This window comes from Schistocerca americana, chromosome 1 (assembly GCF_021461395.2).
Source record: "Schistocerca americana isolate TAMUIC-IGC-003095 chromosome 1, iqSchAmer2.1, whole genome shotgun sequence".
NCBI lineage: Eukaryota > Metazoa > Arthropoda > Insecta > Orthoptera > Acrididae > Schistocerca > Schistocerca americana.
This window is the reverse complement of record NC_060119.1, coordinates 344,318,209-344,342,932: the sequence shown is the minus strand read 5'-3', so window position 1 is coordinate 344,342,932 and position 24,724 is coordinate 344,318,209. Positions and strand designations below refer to the sequence as shown.

Genomic DNA, 24,724 nt, shown 5'->3' with positions numbered 1-24,724 from the left:
GATAGGCTACAATCCGACCTTTATCAAAGTCGGAAACGTGATGGTACGCATTTCTCCTCCTTACACGAGTCATCACAACAACGTTTCACCAGGCAACGCCGGTCAACTGCTGTTTGTGTATGAGAAATCGGTTGGAAACTTTCCTCATATCAGTACGTAGTAGATGTCGCCACCGGCGCCAACCTTGTGTTAATGCTCTGAAAAGCTAATCATTTGCATATCACAGCATCTTCTTCCTGTCGGTTAAATCTCGCGTGTGTAGCACGTCATCTTGGTGGTGTAGCAATTTCTATGGCCAGTAGTGTATTATACTTTAAATTTGTTCAGAAGTGAATTCTGTATTACATGAGACATAAAAAAATCAACAACCATGTTATTTTTAAGGTCATATTTATGTAAGTTTTACGTCATAAATGCTTAGATAATTAAAATCCGTGTCCTACTGATAAGTGAGCTTATACTGACAACTTCTTTGAAAATCGGACTCGACATTGTCATCACTGCGGTAACATGACTTGTTAAGTTCCATTTCGTTTCCTCTGGCTCTTCTCAGTGCCCCCCCCCCCCCCCCCCCGCCCTCCTTTATTTTATTTTTCGTAGGCAATATGTATCAAAATTATTTGTGCTGATTCTAAAAGGCTGATAATGGCAGAAAATGTCCAGGAATCTTAAAAAAGAAGTCGCTGGTCGCAACACTGCATGAATGACGTTTTATGCTTGTTTCATTACTGAGGGAACTCTCTTCAGATTTCTTTCAGAATAGACTGCCCCCAACAGGCTGGGCTTTATTTATTAGCGTTTCTCCATCTCAGCCGGAACACTTTACGCTGCCGCCTCATCAATATTCCGGACCTGATGGGTCCCCCGGGACGCGGCAGAAGCTCTGACCTGGGAGCAGCGGCGAGTGGCGCCTGCCCGTATCGCCGTCGTTAGCAGGGCGCAGCCGTTAAGTGCGTTTCTTCGCGGCTGTCACGCGGCCACAGGAATCCGATCACTTCCCGACAGACATCTAGCGGCCGGCCCCAAAAATACCTCTACAACCGGGGCCACAGCTTGTACACTTCTCCAGCTATCGACGACCACCGTTCTTCAAAACCTAAATCGAATGACGCGAGTCTGTAATACCTCCGTGCAACATCAATCCAGATTGCCTCGTAACAGAAATTAATGAAGTGTAATATAACGACGCTCTGCATATTTTATACTGCTTCGAAATATACTGATCTCTTGTAATTCGGAGACGACGCGGTCATTTACCATCCCTAAGGCAGCTCTAGGCAGCATGAGCAATGTCTTTATCTCTCTCGTTTCACTTCCACCACTAAATGAGCATGTTATTTTCCCTTTTCCCCTCTTCTCTTTACCAGAACATTATACGGCCGTTAAGATAAACGTGACGCAAGTAATATAAAGGTGACTGAAGAAACGTGTTACCTGTCTGAAGCGACTTACAACTTCTTACAGATATCAAGGTCAGTGACTATCTTGGATGAATATATTTGATAGTATTTGACGTAAAGTACTGATCAAGCAAGTAATTGGATCATATGCTTATGTCGAGTTTCGTAAAAATTCAGTCAGCTCAGTGGCAGTTGAAGAGCAGCTTACTATAGTCGTGTTCCTACGCTCCGCCGGTAAAGGTCGTGTTGAAACGTCTCTGTCGGAAACGTTTCATGTAATCTTTCTCAGATTTCATTTTATTTCCACTCAATACCGGCACCTCGAATTATCGGTGCGTTTCTTGGCTAACCCGCGAGAAAACTGAGCAGCTGGACATGCTTATCTCATTATAAATTAATGGAAAGATGAGGCAAACCTTATTCCGCATCACTCTAACGTATTTATACATGCATACTGTCCGCCCCCGGTAGCTGAGTGGTGCCGGCACGGTAAGTCAGCATGTTCGGTCAGAGGGTTAGCTGTCCTCTGTAATAAAAAAAACTGAGGTAATGAATCAACGACGAACTAAAACGGGTGTCTTGCGACGTCCGCCCCGAGCAGATACAACGAACAAAATGAGATTAAAAAAAAAAAAAAAAGAAGAAGACGTGGTCAGCGCGACAGACTGTCAATCCTAAGGGCCCGCGTTCGATTCCCGGCCGGGTTGGAGATTTTCTCCGCTCAGGGACTGGGTGTTGTGTCGTCCTAATCATCATCATTTCATCCCCATCGACACACAAGTCGCCGACGTGGCGTCAAATAGAAAGACTTGCACCAGGTGAGCGGTATACCCGACGGGAGGCCCTCGTCACACGACACTATTATTATTATACATGCATACTTATGTTCCACGCAAGTCCTCAGTACTACTTATGTGATTTTTGTTATGTGCTTCCATACGTCCCTTCCTTTCTTAGCACCTGTGAGCGTGTCTATTTAGTATTTCAACAATAGTTAGTGATGCAGCACTTTGCTGTCTGCTGTAGACACAGGATTGCAATCTCAATGGTTTCAGGTACAGCAAAGAGGTTTGTGCTTGCTGTGTGTCTTTCGACTGTCGTTAAGCTGGTGTCGGAGAGGATGCTGGTCAGCTCCTCTTACCTAGAGGTTCGTTATTCGGGGTTCGGGGAGCTTGCAAAAACATTTGGCACTGGACGGCTGGTGAGCGCACATCGTAACTGTAAGAGCCAGGCGAGACTTCGCCTTGGAACGTGAATTGTGTAAGTCCTCAGGCCAATGTGAAGTATTCTAGTTCAGTTTATTTCACGATGACAGCCTCAGAATTATATTTGATTGTTCGTTAAGAGTACTTTGTCTTACGAGAAATTGTGGTCTGGAAATGCTTTCTACCAGGATACGTTTAAGTTATTCAGAGAATGAATTCTATTAAGTTAGAATGATAATGTGCGTGTGAATGTACTCTCCTGTGAATTTACTTTCATTTCTTGTAAATTCATTTCCGTTTCAGCTGTATCTATAGCTTTCCAGCTTTTTTTTTTTAATGGCATCACACATGGTCAAAATTCTTTCTGTGTGCCCTCAGCACTATCCAATTGTGTTTTCTATGGCTGAGTCGTGCGATAGGAAATATTCAGTGTAGTTAGATGTGTTCGTGTGATTCGATTGTGTTAAACTCCAATTTTCGAGTACGCGCTTTGTTCGTGTAAGTCACATGCACAAATGATTCCGTTGAGTCCTGAGCTCCTCATCTTTTTTATTTAGTAAATTGTTTTGTATTCGTTTGGATTTTTACTACCGTGGCAAGTATTTAACAGTTTAATTTATCTCGTAAATATTCAGAAAATTTGCGAGCGTTCCACTTGATTTGCCGTGCTGGGGTGAATGAGCCGCGTGGTCTGTAGTTATGTGGCGAAGGGCTGACTTCCTTCAAACTGTATTCTTTTAGTGTGAAGTTAGTGTGCGTATGAATTTACCCTATCCTTCTCTCATTTTGTACGAATTATATTCATGAAGTGTCTCAGTATCAAACATACATGCTATATTCAATTACAGAATTTTTGTCTAATAAAAGGAAAGCATGACGAAAGGCTCCAATATCCGGCAAGAGATCGCAGGACTCTATTCTTCTACCTTGAAGCAATGGGTGCAGCTCATACGCCGACGATGATATTTTTTCCATTTAAGTGTCATCACCAGTCCGTTGTTCTGCTCTAAGATTAATCTGAAGTAGCTGTAGAACAACGTACGGCTCACCTGTGTGTACCCCAACCCCCAATATCCAATATTTCTGCGGCCAGTACCCTCGGACACTACAGTGTTGAACAGCGAGGACACTTAACGAAAAATTTTGCCTTAAAGTTGAGGTTGTCTTTCTGCAGAGTGAAGCTGCTTGAGTAACAGCGAAACAAACAAAAAATTAAAGAGTCAAGTGTCTTGGACGCTTTCCCACCTTGTACTGTGCAGGATGGGCCATAACGGTGGCCCGCAAAATATTTCATGCACCTTAAGATAGGCAACCCTGCGAGCATTACCTGCCCTAGGTGCAGACGATGTAAGCTGGGCTGCCTATCGTAACGTACATGAAATTTTTGCTGGTCAGATTTATAATTACAACACCTAGCAGATAATAGACTACTAGCCATTAAAATTGCTACACCAAGAAGAAATACAGATGATAAACTGGTATTCATTGGACAAATATACTATACTAGAACTGACATGTGATTACATTTTTACGTAATTTGGGTGCATAGATCGTGAGAGATCAGTACCTAGAACAACCACCTCTGGCCGTAATAACGGCCTTGGTACGCCTGGGTATTCAGTCAAAAACAGCTTGGATGGCGTATACAGGTACAACTGCCCATGCAGCTTCAACACGATACCACAGTTCATCAAGAGTAGTGACTGGCGTATTGTGACGAGCCAGGTGCTCGGCCGCCATTGACCAGACGTTTTCAGTTGGTGAGAGATCTGGACAATGTGCTGGCCAGGGCAGCAGTCGAACATTTTCTGGATCCAGAAACGCCCGTACAGGACCTGCAACATGCGGTTGTGCATTATCCTGCTGAAATGTAGGGTTTCGCAGGGATCGAATAAAGGGTAGAGGCACAGGTCGTAACACATCGGAAATGTAACGTCCACTGTTCAAAGTGCCGTCAATAGGAACAGGAGGTGACCGAGACGTGTAACCAATGGCACCCCATACCATCACTCCGGGTGATACGACAGTATGGCGATGACGAATTCACGCTTCCAATGTGCGTTCACCGCGGTGTCGACAAACACGGATGTGACCATCATGATGCTGTAAACAGAACTTGGATTCATCCGAAAAAAATGACGTTTTGCCATTCGTGCACCCAGGTTCGTCGTTGAGTACACCATCGCAGGCGCTCCTGTCTGTGATGCAGCGTCAAGAGTAACCGCAGCCATGGTCCCCGAGCTGATAGTCCATGCTGCTGCAAACGTCGTCCATGCGTTCGTGCAGATGGTTGTTATCTTGCAAACGTCCCCATTTGTTGACTCAGGGATCGAGACGTTACAGCCACGCGGATAAGATGCCTGTCATCTCGACTGCTAGTGATACGAGGCCGTTGGGATCCAGAATGGCTTTCCATGTTACCCTCCTGAACCCACCGATTCCATATTCTGCTAACAATCATTCGATCTCGACCAACGCGAGCAGCAATGTGGCGATAAGATAAACCGCAATCGCGATAGGCTACAATCCGACCTTTATCAAAGTCGGAAACGTGATGGTACACATTTCTCCTCCTTACACGAGGCATCAGAACAATGTTTCACCAGCCAACGCCGTTCAACTGCTGTTTGTGTATGAGAAATCGGTTGGAAACTTTCAGCGCGTTGTAGATGTCGCCACCGGCGCCAACCTTGTGTGAATGCTCTGAAAAGCTAATCATTTGCATATTACAGCATCTTCTTCCAGTCGGTTAAATTTCGCGTGTGTAGCACGTCATCTTGGTGGTGTAGCAATTTTAATGGCCAGTAGTGTAATCTAAGAGTATCTAATCTTACAGTAAGAAAGATATACTGGCTCGATCATTTGCTATATGTTTTTGTTTTACATTCTGAAGATGATGACACAGGCTGATACGTATAACGATCAACAGAATCATTTAACAAGAGTGACTGGAACAGATAAGCGGTTGTTATATGATAACAAGGTAATACGTGTGCCTGTATACGATTATGTTCCTGGTTGGAGAGTTAAAGGCGGACTCACCGGGGTCGCCCTTTCGGCAGATCTTGCGGCGGCGGAAGAGCAGCGAGGTGACGTTGTTGGTGGCGCGGTGCAGCGTCACGTTGACGGACAGCGCCACGTCCACCTCGGCGTCGGCGCGGCCGGTGCAGGGCAGCGTGACGCGCCACGTCTGCGCGTACGTCGGCACCTCGCCGCGCGCGCTGATGTTCAGCTGCGGCGGCCACAGCGCCTCCAGGTCCGACGCCCACACCGACACCTCGTACGGCAGCTGCGGGCACACGGCGAGGCGCCATGTCAGCACTCCCAAACTGTCTACCGACACGGACGAGTGTGCCTACAAAGCTACAGAAAAGCAGCTACAGCTCCGTCAATATTACGAGGCTTACTCCGAAAGAAATGCGCACTGTTGTTGTAAAAATACAGTTTTCATTCCGCATGTGTGAAAGTTTTACAGTGTGCAGATACTTCCTTCCCCCTTGTTTTCAAACTCACCAGGAAAGTACTTGGGCTCGAACAAACACAAATACACCAAAATCGTGTGAGAAATAATGGTTAAAATGGCTCTGAGCACTATGGGACTTAACATCTGTGGTCATCAGTCCCCTAGAACTTAGAACTACTTAAACCTAACCAACCTAAGGACATCACACACACATCCATGCCCGAGGCAGGATTCGAACCCGCGACCGTAGCAATCGCGCGGTTCCGGACTGAGCGCCTAGAACCGCTAGACCACCGCGGCCGGCTGAGAAATAATGTAAAGGTCTCTTTTTGCACTAGTGATACACCCGCATCTGCAAAATTCTGCAGTCGTCCGTTAGAGGGCTCTGCGTATGCCATTCCGCATTGCACACTGACCTGCCGGTACGCCAGTCGGGACCAGTAGGGACGGTGCAGTGTGCCTCTGAAGTTGTGTTTTGTGACATTATTTGTGTATTGAAGCGTCAGATGGCTATGCGATTGGTAATCAATCCTGCTAATGTATTGCGATTGGCTGAGATGAAGTTACGAAGAACTCTTCTTCGTGAAGATGGTATTGGTGTAGAAGACGAATCATTCGCATGTTTTCTGGTATCTATTATAGTGCAGAAATATGAGCATAGGTTAGAAACAGATACTGTTGTAACACTAACACATAATGATGATGATAGGGATGATAATGACGAACAACTCATTGCAAACGGTAGTGCTACGGCAAGTGTGGCAAGAGGCAATGGAAGCAGTGACAGTGATACCAACCGTCTCCCAAGAAGAAGGTTAAAGTTGCACGGCGTTTGATGACATCACACTGGACAACATGTACGATGATTATTACGTAAGAGGTTTCGACACATACGACAAGCTCCTGAAAAGATATCCTAAACTGAAGCCTAAAAGCAATATTAAAAACATATTGGATTACGTGGCAAAGAAAAGAGAAGGAAATACAGTTTTCAAAGGAAATCGTACACGGCTGTTCAAGACCATCAAGCAGCGTGTAATGGCGAAATTCGGTGAAGCGCGAGAATGCGGTTCCGCCGTTCATTATTGGCATTTACAACATTGGGCATTGGACGTAGCCAGAAATCTCGGGTGTACAAACTTTACAGCTTCACTAAGATGTATTACTAATTTAAAAATGGAGTTTAGGATAACATTACGCAGTATCACTATGCTCCAAGCACGAAAAGATAAGGACGACGAAGAAGAGCTGATTGAAAGAGCTCAAACGTTTGTTGCTGACGTCAATGAGCATATCACGAGAGAAAACATCGATATTAGTTCTGTATGGAACTGTGATCAGAGTCAGTTCAACTATGAACTTTCTTGTGACAGTGGAGAGAAACACTGTCGCGATGTTGCAATCAGTTAACTGTGCAACACATAGTTACACGATCCATGTTGCTATATCAATGGACGGACGATTGGCAGACAAACTCTATATTTGCTTCCAAGAATCCAGTGGAAAGTTTGGACCCCGCGTGTCAAGGGAAATAGAAACGCGGTGCCCTCCAAATGTCGTCGTCGATGCAAGTGTGAGTGGGAAGATGACGAAACAACTTCTGAAGACGTTTTTTCTGTCAGTTTTGAATCTACATTTGTCGAGAAAGTCATTAGTACTTTGTGACTCCTGGTCTGGACATAAGGATGAACGAGTACTACTGGAAGCATCTGGCGGAAAACATGTAGATTTAAAAATCATTCCGCCTAAAACTACAAAATATGCACGAGCTCTGGATGTGTATTTCTTCAGGCAATATGAAATATATGCCAAGAGAATAACAGACTTCATTAAATTACGTTCCAGTAATATGCAGCCGAAATTACACGATAGATTCTTTATCATGAATATGCATTCTGTCATTTACAATCAGTTATCTGCGGGAGTATACAGACCAATGCTTCGTTACGCGTGGCAGAACGCTGGCTACGATATTGGTGAAGCAGTGAAGAACTTCAAAAGTGTCACTGACGTGGCGTTCAACACTGATATTATACAATGTGTAAATAAGCCATGCGATCAACTTGCATTTCTTCGCTGTGCATTTTGCAGTCATTCGTATTGCTCGAAGCATTTTATTGACATTTCGCATTTACAATTATAGTTAAGATTGCTGCATTGCGTATGGCGTCTACAATTACATCTACAGTGATATCTAGAGCATGGCTGCAGAGTTCTGCAGAAAAACGACACCCACCAGCACATTCAGAGGTACATAATGGTCCTGTAACCAAACGTTCATACAGATCTGTTTGTTCGAGCCCAAGTACTTTTCTGATTAGTTCAACCTGTTCCCGTGAGTGGGGCCGTCAAAGCGTGTCTTCAAGATGGCTGCTACACTTGACGTTCATCAGAAGCAACACGCTGTCATAGAATTCCTGTGCTGTGAAAACGAGAATGTGGGAAACATCCACGAGAGGTTGAAAAAGGTGTATGGAGATGCTGCTGACGATCCCAGTACAGATAGTCGGTGGGCAAGCAGGTTACGTGATGAAAGCGGGCATGGCAATATTGAGGACTGTCCTCGCAGCGGCAGGCCTCGTACTGCACACACTCCAGGCAATGTGCAGAGAGTTAACGAATTGGGGACTGCTGACAGACGCATCACAGTGAACGAATTGTCACGCTACGTTGGGATAGGAGTACGAAGTGTTTGCAGAATACTGAAAGTGTTGGCGATAAAAAAGGTTTGTGCCAGGTGGGTTCCCAGGATGTTGACAGTGGCTCACAAGGAAACAAGAAAAACGGTATGCAGCGAACTTTTGGAACAGTACGAGAATGGTGGAGATAAATTTCTTGGAAGAATTGTGACAGGTGATAAAACATGGCTCCATCATTTTTCACCAGAGACGGAGAGGCAATCAATGGGGTGGCATCATGCAAATTACCCAAAAAAAAAAAAAAAAAAAATTCAAAACCACACCTTTTGCTGGAAAATTTATGGCTACGGTGTTTTTCGATTCCGAAGGACTCTTGCTTGTGGACATCGTGCCAAGTGGAACCACCATAAATTCTGATGCATATGTGACGACACTGAAAAACTTCAAGCTCGACTGAGTCGTGTTCGACCACATCGGCAAAAGCAGGATGTTTTGCTGTTGCACGACAATGCACGGCCACATGTCAGTCAAAAAAACATGGAAGCGATCACAAAACTCGGGTGGACAACGCTGAAACACCCGCCTTAGAGTCCTGACCTGGCTCCATGTGACTATCATCTCTTTGGGAAACTGAATGACTCTCTTCGTGGAACAAGGTTTGAAGATGATGACTTCCTTGTGCATGCTGCCGAACAGTGGCTCCAAAAGGTTGGTCCAGAATTTTATCGTGCGGGTATACAGGCGCTGGTTCCAAGATGGCGTAAGGCAGTTGAGAGGGATGGAAATTATGTGGAGAAATGAAAATACTGTTCTTAAAGGATGTATCTACACACTGTAAAACTTTCAAACATGTAAAATAAAATATGGATTTAAATAAAATAGAGTGTATTTCTTTTGGAGTGACCCTCGCAGTTTGTGAGCAAATGGTGCATAACTTCTCGATTCCTTTCAGCATTATCTTTATGTTTTACCACTTTGCGTAAACAAAGAATGGTCACTCCGCATATATAGTAAAGATAAATCGCAATTAATCATAGGCTTATCAATGCAGAAAAATTTTTGAATTTGGCATTTGAAAGTTAGATGGACTGATAAGAAAAGAAATGAGGTGGTTCTCCTGAGACTCAGCGAGTAAAAGGATCCTACGGAAAACCGTCACAAGGAAAAGGGACAGTACGACAGCACATGACTAAACACATGAGGGAATAACTTCCATGGGAGTAGGGATCTGTAGAGGGCGAAAGCTGTAGGGAAAGACAGAGGTAGGGTGTTTTTACCCTTCAGTCCTCTGAATGGTTTCATGTGACGCGCCAATAATTCCTTTCCTGTGCCAGCCTCCTTATCTCGGAATTAGACTTGCACCCTAAATTCTCAATTATTTGTTAGAAACATTCGGGCCCCTATCTTCCTTACAGCTCCTTCTACTACCTTGGAAGTTATTCCCTTATGCCTTAACATGTGTCCTGTCATCTTGTCACTTCAGTTATTATCTTACCAGTCCGTCTAATTTTGAAGACCCTTCTGCAGCAGCACACCTCGAACGTTCCTATTCTCTTCATTCCCGGTTTTCCCGGAGTCCATGATACACTGCCACATAACGCTGGGCCCCAAACGTGCATCCTCAGAAATTTCGTCCCCCAATTAATGCCTAATTTTCATACCAGTAGACTTATCTTGGACAGGAATACCCTCTCCGCCTGTGCTAGTCCGTTTCTTAAGCCTTCCTTCCTTCGTCCGTCATGGGTCATTTTGCTTCCAAGCTAGCAGATTTCCTTAACGTCGTCTACAACTTGGTTCCCAATTTCAGTGTTAAGTTTTTCTCTCATCTCTTTCTTCTATTCCTCATTACTTTCGACTTTCTTCGGTGTACTCTCAGTCCATATTGTATGCTCAATAGACTGTTAATTGCATTCAGTATCTGCTGTAATACTTACTATTTTTCACTAAAGATAGCAAATGCCATCAGCGAATCTTATCATTGATATTCTTTCCCCTCCTGAACTTTATTTTCGGTGCCGTCATTGCTTATTCGACGTACAAATTCAACAAGAGGAGAGAAAGACCGCATACCTACGTTTCACTGTTTTCAATCCGAGCACTGATATAACAGATAATTGCGGATGTTTAGCGCAAGTGCACTCCAAGGTGAAGAAGTTCGCAACGTGGCGGGCCGCTTCAAACCAATAAGAATACTGATGACAAAAATAGATGGTATCACTTGTTACGAAATTTGTTAAGAGGAGGATGGAATATAGTCAACAATAACCGGAGTTAAAATTTTTACTCTTTATTGAACACTTCAGTTTAACGTACAAATAACCAAAGTTTGTCACGATTACGCATACTAAAAAAAGACGTACCACGAAGGGAAAGAGCTTTAGAAACTGATCAAGTCAATAACGCGTTGGTCCATCTCTGACCCTTCTGCAAGCGGTTATTCGATATGGCACTGACCGATACAATTGTTGGATGTCCTCTTGACGAATATAGTGCCAAATTCTATTCAATTGGCGCATTAGATCGTCAAAATCCGGAGCTGGTTGGAGGGCCCTCTCATAACGCTCCAAACGTTCCCAATTCGGGACAGATCCAATGACCTTCCTGCCCAGGGTATGGTTTGGCCAGCACGAAGACAAGCAGTAGAAACTCTCGCCTGTGTGCGGACGAGCATTATCTTTCTGAAATGTAAGCCCAGGATGGATTATCGTAAAGGACAACAAAACAGGGCGTAGGATATCGTCGACGTACCGGTGTGCTGTATGGGTGCCGCGGATGATAACGAAAGCAGTTGAGCTGTGAAAATAAATGGTACCCAAGTCCAACACTCTTGGTTGCCGGGCCGTATGGCGGGCCACAGTCAGGTTGGTATCCCACCGCTGTTGGATACGTCGGCAGGCACGTCTTCGCTGGTCAAAGTGGCTCAGTTAGACGTGTGACACATCACTGAAGACAATTATACTCCAGTCAATGACATTCCAGGCCGAAGATATGTTCGCTGACGCCCCGGATACCGGTGAGATAGCAACCTGACTCTCGTCCGCCATACGCCCCATCTACCAGGAGTCATCCTCGTCACCCTTACAGCTGAGCGGTACGTGGACGATATTCTACCCTCAGTTTTGTTGCCCTTCATGCCAGGCCATCCTGGGCTTACATTTCAGCAAGATTATGGTTCAAATGGCTCTAAGCACTATGGGACTTAACATCTGAGGCCATCAGTCCAAATGATTCAAATGGCTCTCAGCACTATGGGACTTAACATCTGTCATCAGTCCCCTAGACTTAGAACTACTTAAACCTAACTAAACTAAGGACATCACACACATCCATGCCCGAGGCAGGAATTGAACCTGCGACCGTAGCACCTAGAACCGCTCCGCCACAACGGCCGGCCAGCAAGATTACGATTTTCCGTACAATGCTAGAGTTTCTACTGTTTGTCATCGTACTTGCCAAACATTATTTTTCGCAGCAAGGTTGCCAGATCTCTCCGCAACTAAGAACGTTTGGAGCATTAAGGGGGAGCCCTACAAACATCACGAGGTTTTGCTTTTCTAAAGCGCCAATTGGACAGAATTTGGCACGATATCTCTCAAGTGGATATCCAACAACACTCTCAAACGATGCAAAGTGGAATAACTGCTTGCTTAAGGGCGAGAGGTGGATCAACACGTTTTTTGAGTTGCTCAATTTGTGTCGCTCACTCTCTTGAATAAATAATCCAATTTTTCTGAAAGTGTAATCATTTCCTCGTCTATATGTGTACATCACTTCTATCGATTTGCGTTACATTAGGATAATCGCTTCATGGTGCGTCGTTTTCTTCTTCTTCTTTTTTATTAATATCATGCTTATCCAAAGTTTTGGATAGTACACAAAAAAAAAAAGAAAAATGTGTTCTTGAAAGCTGTGTGCACTGTGCACAGTTGTCTACGGGAGTTCTAATGATAGATCGCGTACTATCCACATTACACGTTTCTGAGTAATGAATGTTTACTTCACCAAAACAGAGTTGCCTCATAATATTATGCCATTACATGCTAGAAAATAAAAATGGGCAAACAAAAGTAACTGTCGGACACCGGTATATCTCAAGTCTGCAACTGACCGCTTAATATCTATAAGTACCACGTGACTCGCATCTCCCTGGGCCGGCCGCTGTGGTCGAGCGGTTCTAGGCAGTTCAGTCCGGAACCGCGCTGCTGCTACGGTCGCAGGTTCGAATCCTGCCTCGGGCATTGATGTGTGTGATGTCCTTAGGTTAGTTTAAGGAGTTTCTAAGTCTAGGGTACTGATGACCTCAGATGTGAAGTCCTATACCGCTTGGGGCCATTTTTTGAATCTCCCTGGGCCGCATGGGAGGCAGTTGCTAAACGTGTGTTTCCACAACGTCGTAAGTAAATAAAGTCAAAGTCCACAGCAGTTAGTGCTTGCGTTTTAATTTGTTTTTCACTGCGTACTCGATTTGAATACAGTGCATCTTATCATCCAATGGGGGGAGGGGGTGGGGTTTCATCAACAATTCAGAGTTTACCGTGTTCAGGCCGATCAGAACATGAGTCGTTGTACCATGGAACGAGCCACTGGACGATGAATGAGAATAAACATCTTAGCCAGTACATTCAGTACATTGTTTGTGGAGCTTAAGAAGTAACAGAGTGCGCCCACGGTGCTGACACGATGCGTGCACACAGTGGCAGCGGCTGTTCAGCTGGGCTGCTGGGTCGCCCTAGTGTGCAGGGCGTGCGCGGCACGTGTGGCGGGGAAGGAAGGAAGGAAGCGGAAACGAGCAGTTTTCAGCGGCAGCGCCCGGCCCACCCACCGTCCAGGGAGGGCACTCGCTAAACACTGCGCCCTTCACCAGCTCAGTGGCGAAAGTAAACATCGGCTGACACTGACGCCCATAGTGTTCCCAGTCGTTGTACCACGAGAAAAGTGATGTGTTTCTGCAGACTGTTTTGCTTTCTCATACATAACTGAGTACCATTAACATTTGTGTCAACTCCTCCTGCCACCGAAAGGAACAATGCTTGGTTGCACATGCTGTACAGGTAGGACTTAAGCACTGTATGGCGTAGTGATGGCAGCAGCCTGCACTTAATTTGCCACTGGAACCCTAACAAGGGCATTTCAAAGTCAGTGTGTAGTCAGCAAGTTCCGAAAGTAGTAAGTCGTAAAAATTGGAAGATTTACGACCGCTGTGAAGTCCACAACATTCCCAGCCCATGAACTTAGTTGTACCGACCGAGGTGGAGCGGTGGTCAGCTCACTGGAATCGCATTCGGTTCAAACCACGTCCGGCCATCCTGCTTTAGGTTTCTGTGGTTTCGCTAAATTGCTCCAGGCAAATGGCTGGTGGTTGTTTTCACAGGGCAGGGTCGATTTTCTTCTCCATCCAAGACAATCCTAGCTTGTGCTAGGTTTGTAATAACCTCGATGTTGACGAGACGTTAAACCTAACCTCCCTTCCTTTCTTCCTTTAATATAGCTGTACGTAACTGAACGCTTTCTCAAGAGAAGAGGTACTTACTTTCTTTGTTCATCCACTCTCTAAAAAATACATGAGTACACAAAAATAGTGAAAAAGAAAACAAAGTGCGTAACGTGAAAGTCTACTATTTTGTAAATTCATTGGTTCACATCTCACTGATAATAACCTTTTTTTATGGAACCTTAGTCTCTCCCGGCGTACAGAATGTTCAAATAGCTTACGGGAATACAATTTGTGCTTTGAACATGACAGGGTGTGCAACTGTTGAAATATTGCCAGTTGTCGAAGACTTCAGCCAGTTGCTTTCCCGTAGGTTACTGGAACCTTTTTTTTTCTTTTTAATTTTATTTAAGTTCTATATTCCTTATCAAATGGAAGTGTTAATTAAACAATGATAAATCATAATTTAATAACAATGACGTCTTTCTGTTTCATTTACTAATCGCAAGAAAAAGCGAGTCTTCATAATAAATTCAAATTTGCTACATCTGTGTGACATCCTATAGAAAATTAAATATTATCTTATCATTGATTGCCCAATTTGTTTCATTTAACAACAGGCCATTCCACATGCCTGTATCAAATTTAATGTATTTTAACGACCAGTAATAAAAAAAATACAAAAGTATTACTTTATTAAATTTATGACTCAATATTACTTAATTAACATTTCCATTTGATAATAAATATAGAATTTATATAAAAATAAAGAAAAAGTTTCATTGAGCGAGTTTCGAATCAACGACTAGACTTTATGAATACAGTTACAGGCAATTACGTTAACGTGTTCGAAATGTTTGGAGTGAACAGCGGTCGGAAATCTTCCAGTATACAAATGCGATTTTTTTTTCCTTTAGGAAGCTGATACCCGGGCACTGGCCTTCAAACCCTACAAGTAAGGCCCCCTTGTGAGGATGGGACTCTGGAACCGGATACACAGTCGTAAGGTACTTTTACATACTTTAATGTTTTATTAAAATTAGGGTGAATAATAACGTATGCTTCACACTGGAATCCAGCGCCCAACATCAGCGCTTTCTGTGGTCTCGGCTCTTAAGGAAGAATGGGTTGCGTTTCCTCTATTGCCATTCAGACACCTTACTGAAACTGTGGCCAGCAGAATTCAAACCGTGATCAAAGGGAAGGGCGTACACACACCCATAATGATGTCCACTAAAAGTGGTTTGAAAATGGCTCTGAGCACATCTGAGATCATCAGTCCCCTAGACTTAGAACTACTTAAACCTAACTAACCTAAGGACATCACACACATCCATGCCCGAGGCAGGATTCGAACCTGCGACCGTAGCGGTCGCGTGGTTCCAGACTGAGGCGCCTAAAACCGCTCGGCCACCACGGCCGGCCTCTAAAAGTGTCCGGACACAGTTGATCAGGTGATAGGGGTACGTATATGTATACAGGGTGGTTATGATTAAACTTCCGCTACTTGAGAGGACCCACGGAAAACGATAGATCATAGGACAATAAAACTTTTTGAAAGCATATGTTCAAAAATGGTTCAAATGGCTCTGAGCACTATGCGTCTTAACTTCTGAGGTCATCAGTCGCCTAGAACGTAGAACTAATTAAACCTAACTAACCTAAGGACATCACACACATCCATGCCCGAGGCAGGATTCGAACCTGCGCCCGTAGCGGTCGCCCGGTTCCAGACTGTAGCGCCTAGAACCGCACGGCCACTCCGGCCGGTGAAAACATATGTAATGACATGCGGAAGAAAAATAACGAACAAACCATTTAAAGAAACACATTTTAATTTCCACGTGAGAAGGTGACATGTGTTAGTTACGTACATGTGTACGTTTCAGGTTACTAACGTTGTTCATTGTGACGACTATCTGCATTCACGGCAACCTGGAACCGCAACAGAGACTGCTCTTCTGCTGCCGAAACATCTCAGGTGGAATGTTCACTACCTCCCTCGCTATGTTCATCTTCAACCTCCGACATGTGTTGGAGTGGCGTTGATAAACCCTGTCATTCAGGGAAACCACACGGCTTCAAATCTGGTGATCTTGGTGGCCGCGCAGTTTGAAACGAAAGGCCAATGATTCGGTTTTCTCCTACTGTGTTACGAAGTAACCGCGTGGTCTCAAGGGCAACGCGAGGTGGATCTCCATCGCGCATCAAAACAGTTGAGTCCAAAGCACCTCTCTCCCGTAGAGCAGGGACTAAAATACTATTGGCAAAGTAGATCACAGTAACGTGTGCCGTCCACACTGCGTGTCCTTGGTCATTGGGATCCCAGTTCCTAGAAGAAAAATGGGCAAAGACGAACTCACTATGCATGGGAACTTCATGAACGTTTCTTGGCGGTGACGATTCCCAAATGCGATAAATGTGATTGCTCACTGCCGCAGTGAGCGTAAGGTATGCATCACTACACAAAATGTTTAACCTTTTCAAGAAACGTAAGAGGGAAGTCTACTCGAAAGTCTCCGTCACGTGGCAGAAGTTAGTGAGTAATGTGAAGCTTACACACATATCATTTCACAATTGTTCGCAGTACTCTTCGAACGGTGGACCATGGAATGTCCAAACGTCGTGACACAGCTCGTGCGCTGCTTGAAGGTCACACATTGCGTTCAGAATTCTCAGCCGCGGCAACGGTAGCTCGTTCTACAATTCGTGGCGCAATAGGCCTTCAGCGTCTTCCAGGAGCAGTTCGCAAGTCGTCAGTTAATTCGAACTTCCAAATATGCTGTTTAACTCTTTTAATGCATCGATTGTCGCTAAGGGCAGCAGCACTATTGCTGTTATTTAGATGAAACAATATTACGAATAAAGCCCAGCTCATCTTGTCCAGAGCCACGTTGGCTGGCTGCAGTTGTAATGCGCACTGATGGTTGCGTTTCACGACCGAGTGTAATTGGAAATACCGGGTGATCAAAAAGACAGTATAAATTTGAAAACTAAATAAACCACGGAATAATGTAGATAGAGAGGTAAAAATTGACACACATGCTTGGAATGGCATGGGGTTTTATTAGAACTACCCCATATTGCTAGATGCGTGAAAGATCTCTGACCTGAAGTCGCAAGTGTATCGTGAGCGACCGACATCTCTAGGGGTCCTGAAAGACATCATCCGACTTCAATGCCTCACCGTAACTCCGGACATGCTTTACAATGCTGTTCACAACATTATTCCTCGACTACAGCTATTGTTGAGGAATGATGGTGGACATATTGAGCATTTACTGTAAAGAACATCATCTCTGCTTTGTCTCACATTGTTATGCTAATTATTGTTATTCTGATCAGATGAAGCGCCATATGTCGGACATTTTTTGAACTTTTGCATTGTTTTGTTTCTAATAGAACCCCATGTCATTCCAAGCATGTGTGTCAATTTGTACCTCTCTATCTACATTATTTCGTGATTTATTCAGTTTTCAAATTTATACTGACTTTCTGATCACACGGTACATAGATAATGGATAAGAAAATATGAACAAGATATTCTAGGTAGGAATATCAGGAGCAGGACAGAGTTGTAGGGAAAATGAGCACAAGACAACATTTGTCGCTTGTAGCTGACAAGGCCGTATCTCCGTTCTCAGCTGCTACGGAGCGCTGCCTGAGACGAGTTCCAGGAACCGCAGCTTCAGCCGGCGCGGCGCTCGCGGATCGGCTTCGCCGCTGTGCGTCGCAGGAATGCCGCGCGCGCACGTCTCCCGGGAGACGCTAATGATTACGTCACAAAGTCGGGCAGGAATGCGGGTGGAGAATGCGGACGACTCGGTAGGCGCCACACGTCACGTCAGCTCAGGTGGGGCGGCCAGCAGCTGAGAGCTACCGGCGCGTGGCTGCGTCGGCATGCGGCCGGCCCACGTTCCACGCATTTAATTGGCTGCCGCCGTCCCTGGCACTGCGCTCCCGCTACAGTCATTTCCCCCCACTACTCCCACCGTTCATTTCCTCCGTTCTCTGTTACAGTTTCGCGATTCAATCTGTAAAAACGGAACCCTTATAGGATAGCTTTTTTGTCCGTCTATACGTCTGGTCTGTCCGCCTATCTGTGCGACTGCTAAGAACGCTTTTTGTCAGGAACGAGTATACGTATCAAGTTCCAATTTATGATCCCTTGACAGCGTAAAAATTTTAACCTGCTAAGCCAGTGCAATCAAAAGATACGCCCATCTATGTGACATATTTTGATGAAATGATTATTAAATGGACACCCTAGCTGCAAACAGGCACTGATGTACTTTATTGGGGACATGTTGAAAATGTGTGCCCCGACCGGCACTCGAACCCGGGATCTCCTTCTTACATGGCAGACGCTCTATCCATCTTTTTTTTCCCACTAAGTGTGCATAAATCTTAACACGAAACTCCCAATCTCCGATGTAAGAAAGACAAAGAAACCTCTTCTCTGAGGAGAAACTGAACACTGATAAAACTTAACAATTCTTCTTGAATCACACAAATACTTTGGAAGTCGAACACGAGTAATTCTGAACAAAATGTTTTTTTTTAAAAAAAATCTTCGTGTAACATAGAAGTTCCGGAAGCAAGGTAATAGTAAATAAGAATAAGAAACCAAGTGACTTTTAATTTTCTTCTGTTCGTTGTCGTTCAAGGTGTTGTAGTGGTTCCACATATTTAACCAACACCCATTCTTTCAAAAATGATCTTCAGCATGTTGCCGTAGTGCGTCTTGTGGTTGCGATACGTGCTGATTTTTGCATATTCACACTTCATGTAAAGGCGGAATTCTATCTCGTTGTCCGACGCACGTTTGTGGATGACATAACTAACATATTTTCCCAGTAACCACCTAATGGCGTTGGTTTTTAATTTCGGAAAGTATGTCATGTCTGGTCTCAGGAGGAGCGATGGCGTTACATATTCCGTCGAGGATCCGGTGAGAAAGGCGATTTGTTGCCTGATCCAATTCCAGTTGTGCACATTGCCACCACAGGTGAATCTGTGGATGACTGTATCCACCAGATTGCATTTTCCACAAAGGTGTGTCTGGTTTAAACCGATCCCATATAGTCTCTCGTTGGTGCTGATGACATTGCTAACTGTTTTGTACCATGCGGAAATAGCGTCTGTAGATAGCCCGGCATAGTTGATGTTCTGCCATACAGCTTTCCAGTCACAATTAGGGAATTTCGTTTCAATTGCGTTTCTGCCCTCATTTAACTTCCTTTCAAGTATGATGTCGCGTGCTGTGATACATGTGTTGCTTCTGATTTTGTCACTAAGATAACTTGCTTCGAGGAAAAAGTTCCTCACATACTGCAAACGGGCATTAATCCTTCGCACATCAATCGGTGCTTGCAGGCTATGGGGTGTCACAGCCTCAAAGAGCTTTGCGGTTATACATTGTGGAAGTTCTCTGAGTATTTGGAAAGTCCGTTCGAGGAACAGAGCAGACACTTTATTGCGAATATCCTCCAAACCGAGGCCCCCGTTTCTGACATCCAGTATAACGGTAGTCGCAACCAACCCTGAATATGTCTCCTCGCGGACATGATCCCTTTCGGTACTAGATCCATCTGAGCCACTGAGGGCACAGAGGATAGTGCACCTGCAGGGACTTATCCCTTGCACGCCCCCCGTAAGACCCACATTCCCAACATGTCCACACCACTACATTCGTAGTGCGCCTAATAGATGTTTGCCCATCATACTCATTACTCGTGGCAGCTTAACCTACCAAGTCCCATAAGAGTTTGGGCATAGCGTGTGCTTTCGCACAAGAAGGTCAATGGCCGGGAAGCCATATTTTAACTATATATGAAGGTAGTATCCGTTCCTGAGAGAACAGTTACCGTTGATGACCATGCAGCTTTCGTTAGAATGAAATGATAATTAAATGGACACCCTAGTTGCAAACAGGTGTTGATATACTTCATTGGGGACATATTTTGATACTCGAAAACTCACTTATCAAAACCTAAAGCGTACTTCCCGTTGACCTAGATCCGTCAAACTTGGAAAGACGTACAGGTTCATACACAAGTAAAGGTAAATATCTGAAAATTGTTAACTTATAATTATATCATACGAAAAGAATCTTTTATCATATTTTATCCATCTGTCTGTCCGTACGTCGGTTAAGAACCATTTTTCTCTGGAATAGGTTGGCCTATCAAGTTCAGATTATGTCACACCCTAAAGTCAATGAGCCCTTGGCGGTGTAAAACATTAAATTTCTAATTCAGTTCAGTCAAAAGATTCGGCTATTTATCTCACATATTTTGATCCTCGAAAACTCACTCATCGGAAACCACAGTGTGTTTCCCATTGACCTAGAATCATGATATTCTGCAAGAAGCAAGGTTTCACTGTACAAGGAAAAAATCCGAAAAGTATTAATTTGTAATTATATGTCACGAACAAATATTTTTTCTCGCTTTTTACTCGTCGTCTGTTTATCTACCCGTCTGTTAAAACCTTTTTTTCCCATCTGAAACGTGTTGGCGTATCAAATTCAAATTTATGTCACATAGTCAAGTCTACAATGCTGTTTGTTATTCAGTAGACAGGCCTTGTCTCCTGTGAATTCGATGCTCTGTTGTCTCGGTGGATAACGATTTCGGACACGGGTTTCCTACCGCAGTTGTTTCTTCTGAAAGCTTCTAAAATTTCCAATGCTTTTCGATATAAAGTAGAGGAGAAAAATAAATTGCAATTGGAAACCCGTGTCTCAAACTGTCATCCGCAAAGGCAACAGAGCATCGCATTCTTAGGAGACAATGCCTTTCTACGCAGCAGCTTATCCGCTGGCGGTTGTGGCAGTCGTCACGATCACTGAATAACAAATTATAAAAATGGATCTGAGCACTATGGGACTTAACATCTGAGGTCATCAGTCCCCTAGAACTTAGAACTATTTAAAACTAACTAACCAAAGGACGTCACACACATCAATGCCCGAGGCAAGATTCGAACCTCCGACCATAGCAGTCGCGCGGTTCCGGACTGAAGCGCCTAGAACCGCTCGGTCATCGCGGCCGGCAACAAATTACACTGCGAGAAGTTTCGCCTACGGTCTTCCATTGTAGAAAGTCAAATTTGCTGCTGAAGGGGTGGCGTAGTGGCGGTCACCGCCGCCCGTAAATCCGTCGTTCTGTAGTGTCCTTGGATGACACTACCGGACAGGGATTCATATCGTCGATTTATTTCTCAAGACATCCTCTAAAACCCCTTGAAGTTTGTCGCAACATTTCTGGGACACCCTGTATACTTCAAGGACTTACTACACAAAATTTTAAATTGTAACTTCATCTTTGAATAAACGGGTCAGTTCCGAATATAAATACAGCCTTTTGCATTCTTTATTTACATTAACCAAATCTACAGATGAATCTTTAGGATTTGCTTGACAACGTCGTCATTTTCTGGAGTTAGGAAACATAACTTGGCGACACTATTTTAAAGTGAAAAGAAATTTTACAGTGTGAAAGACAGGGGTGGATAGGTAAAGCCAGATAAGTGAACCGCGCTATGGAGTACTGCCAATTGATACGAGAAATCACTGACCATAAACTTACATGGCAGCAGCTTCACAAGAGACACGAAATCCTAAAAATATACGGAACCTCAATTCTCTTATCGTTCTAGCGAATTTCTGTCTGGACAGCCATCAGGAAATCAGAAATGACCTGACAAAAGCGTGCGTTACGATACCACTTTGAGTGAAAATCAACTTCGGCCATAGTACTTGGTGTCACGTCGATTGCAGTCACCCACTGGCATTGGACGGAGAGCCTTTGACCATGACTGTGTATTCTCCTGGAAAAACGCCAGAGAAACGAAACCCAGTACAGTGCCACAGGCGCTACATCAAGAAGCAGCCATGGCATCCCTCAAGATTTTAGAACAATGGAACTCATAAGATAAAACAAAAATTATAGACAAAGTTAATGTGTTTTAACGTTTAAAATGATTGTGCGTTAGTGTTTAAATATTAATCACCTAATTTTCTTCATGATCTACGTTAAAACAAGATGGTCAACGTGATAACATTGCTCGATGCCCTTTTTCCTTTTTGTAATGGTACTGGATCGGAGGTTCGTTATTAAGGAAGAAAACAGAATATGGAAAAGTGCTTTGGAAAATGCCGTATGATTGATGTTCAGATCTGCATTACCTACCGTGATTTTAAAGGAATGTGTGTTTTTCAAGGAATTTTGCACAAAACTCTATAGGTCTGTAAAATATCATGACTGGATCATCGACGTATCGACGCATTTGCAGCCTATACTAAAATGAGATGAAATGAGCGTCCTTAAACTGATCAAATACTTATAAAAAGACCAAGGTACATATATGTACCTCGCCTGCAACTGACCTAAAAATAAAGGAGTTAGTCACTGTGAAGCACATGAAAACCTCCAATCCAGGAATTGAGACTTACCATATGCGTCTCAATTTCAACTAAAATAGTGGACAGGGCATATCCTAACCGAAACTTACCGTTGCCCTATTTTTGGTACATGAAACGCGCTCTGTGAAACTGTAGCTTATGGAAGTTGTATACTACAAGCACAGAGATATTCGTATCGAAATAGGAGTATGTCCTTCAATTCTTGAAAGTATTTGGAACGAAAATTCATGTGGGATAAGTTTGGCGATCTGTCGAAAGTGGAGGAAACTGTAATTGAGAGAACACAAAAGCACAGAGCAACAGCGCCCCTAGTGGTCTGGCGGTGAAATTTGAGCACGAGAAAATATGTCGCAATTTCGTATTTACAATTCAAAATACGCGATTAAGATGACAATATTTTTCATTTATACTTCATAACCAAGATGGACACAAAGCCCACCCCTATCACAGTAGCACAAGTCTACATGCCAACTAGTTCAGCAGATGATGAGATTGAAGAATTGTATGATGAGATAAGAGAAATTATTCAGATAGTTGAAGGAGACGAAAATTTAATTGTGATGGAGGACTGGAATTCGACAGTAGAAAAAGAAAGAGAGGAGAAAACAGCGAGTGAATATGGGCAGGGGTAAAGGAATGAGGGAGGAAGCCGCTTGCTAAAATTTTGCAAAGCACAACTTAATCATCGCCGACACTGGTTTAAGGAGGTTTCAGATTGATTATATAACTGTTAGAGAGTTAGGAACGAGATTTTAAACTGTAAGACATTTCCAGGAGCAGAAGTGGAGTCTGGCCGTAATTTATTGATTATGAGCTGTAGATCAAAACTGAAAAAATTGCGAAAAGGTAGAAAATTGAGGAGAGGGGACCTAGATAAACTGAAAGAACCAGAGGTTGTTGTGACTTTCAGAGGGAGCATTAGGCAAAATTTGACTAGAACAGGGAAAAGGAGAAGTGTTATTAATTTATTAAAAACTATTCCACAAGATTTCGGGATTGCAGCCGGATCTCATCGACTTCTTTCCACGATATTTCGGCTGACAACCTTACAGCCATCTTCAGGCGAGTGTTTGACACTGGAGATTGCTAGTTTTTTTTTTTCTTTATTGTATTTCAATTCCCCATCAGGGCGCGCTGGCAGCAACATATGCGCTGCTCTTCAGCCGAAAGACATAGAACAAACAATAGAAGACAATTAAAAATAACAAAGGAGAGAATATGGTGAACATAGATATAAAAAAGGGGGAACATCATGGAAGGCAATAGACAAAAAAACAGGGTGACCGTAAAATGGAGATAAAAAACTGTTAAAACTGTTTAAAAGTAGCTCACACAAAAAGCCACACACTGCGACAATTAAAAGAACACAAGGCACAGTATGACTGGAGCATAAAAGGTATCGACGGATAGCGTAGCACAGAACAAACACTGACGGCGAACCTCAAGGCAGTACACAATTAAAATCACACCTCTTGAAGCACAGGAGAAACAGCACTAAACACAACACTGATGTGGCACACTGACGATGATCAAAACAGAGGATCTGCCAGGCGCTAGGAGATGAGGGAGACCGGAAGAAGGGAGGGAGGGGAAGAGATGGGGGAGATGAGCGGGGGGCACGCTGAAGAGGGCCCGGTAGGGAGGGATGTGGGAAGGAAAGAGGCAAGTATGGGGTGCAGGGTCTCAGGGGAGGGGGGGGGGGAAGGAGGAAAATCCGCTCTGGGAGAAGGAGGGAAGAGGAAAAAAGGGGGCCCTGGGAAGGGGGGGGGGAACAAGGCCAGGTTATAGTTAGAAGGAAGGGTAGATGTCAAGGCGAAGTTCGTCATCCGGGAGGGGGAGGCGTTGGAAATTGCCCTGATGAAGGAGATGGAGGATGTGGAGGTGGAGAGAGGGAGGGATACAGCAATAGAGGCGCGGCAACGGGCGGGGGTGGAGAGGAAGGAGGAAACCAGAGGGTGGGGGGGATCAAGCCTGTGGACAATGTAAAGGATGCGGAGATGTTGGAGGAACAGGAGGAGATGGGGGAAGGGGATCAGTTTATACAGGAGCCGTGTGGGGGAAGGAAGGCGGATACGGAAGGCAAGGTGGAGCGCATGGCGTTCAAGGATTTGGAGGGCCTTGTAAAAGCGGGTGGGGGCGGAGATCCAGGCAACGCTGG

General features: G+C 44.2%; 1 protein-coding gene across 1 annotated transcript in view; it reads right to left on the bottom strand.

Annotated features, from left to right (window-relative positions):
* LOC124599145 (tyrosine-protein kinase Dnt-like) overlaps nucleotides 1-24,724 on the bottom strand; it is a 560,517-nt gene that overhangs the window by 121,903 nt on the left and 413,890 nt on the right. The window contains exon 3 of the mRNA XM_047136052.1: nucleotides 5,648-5,894. Coding sequence (XP_046992008.1) covers nucleotides 5,648-5,894 — 247 coding nt within the window. The remainder of the gene's footprint in view (nucleotides 1-5,647; nucleotides 5,895-24,724) is intronic.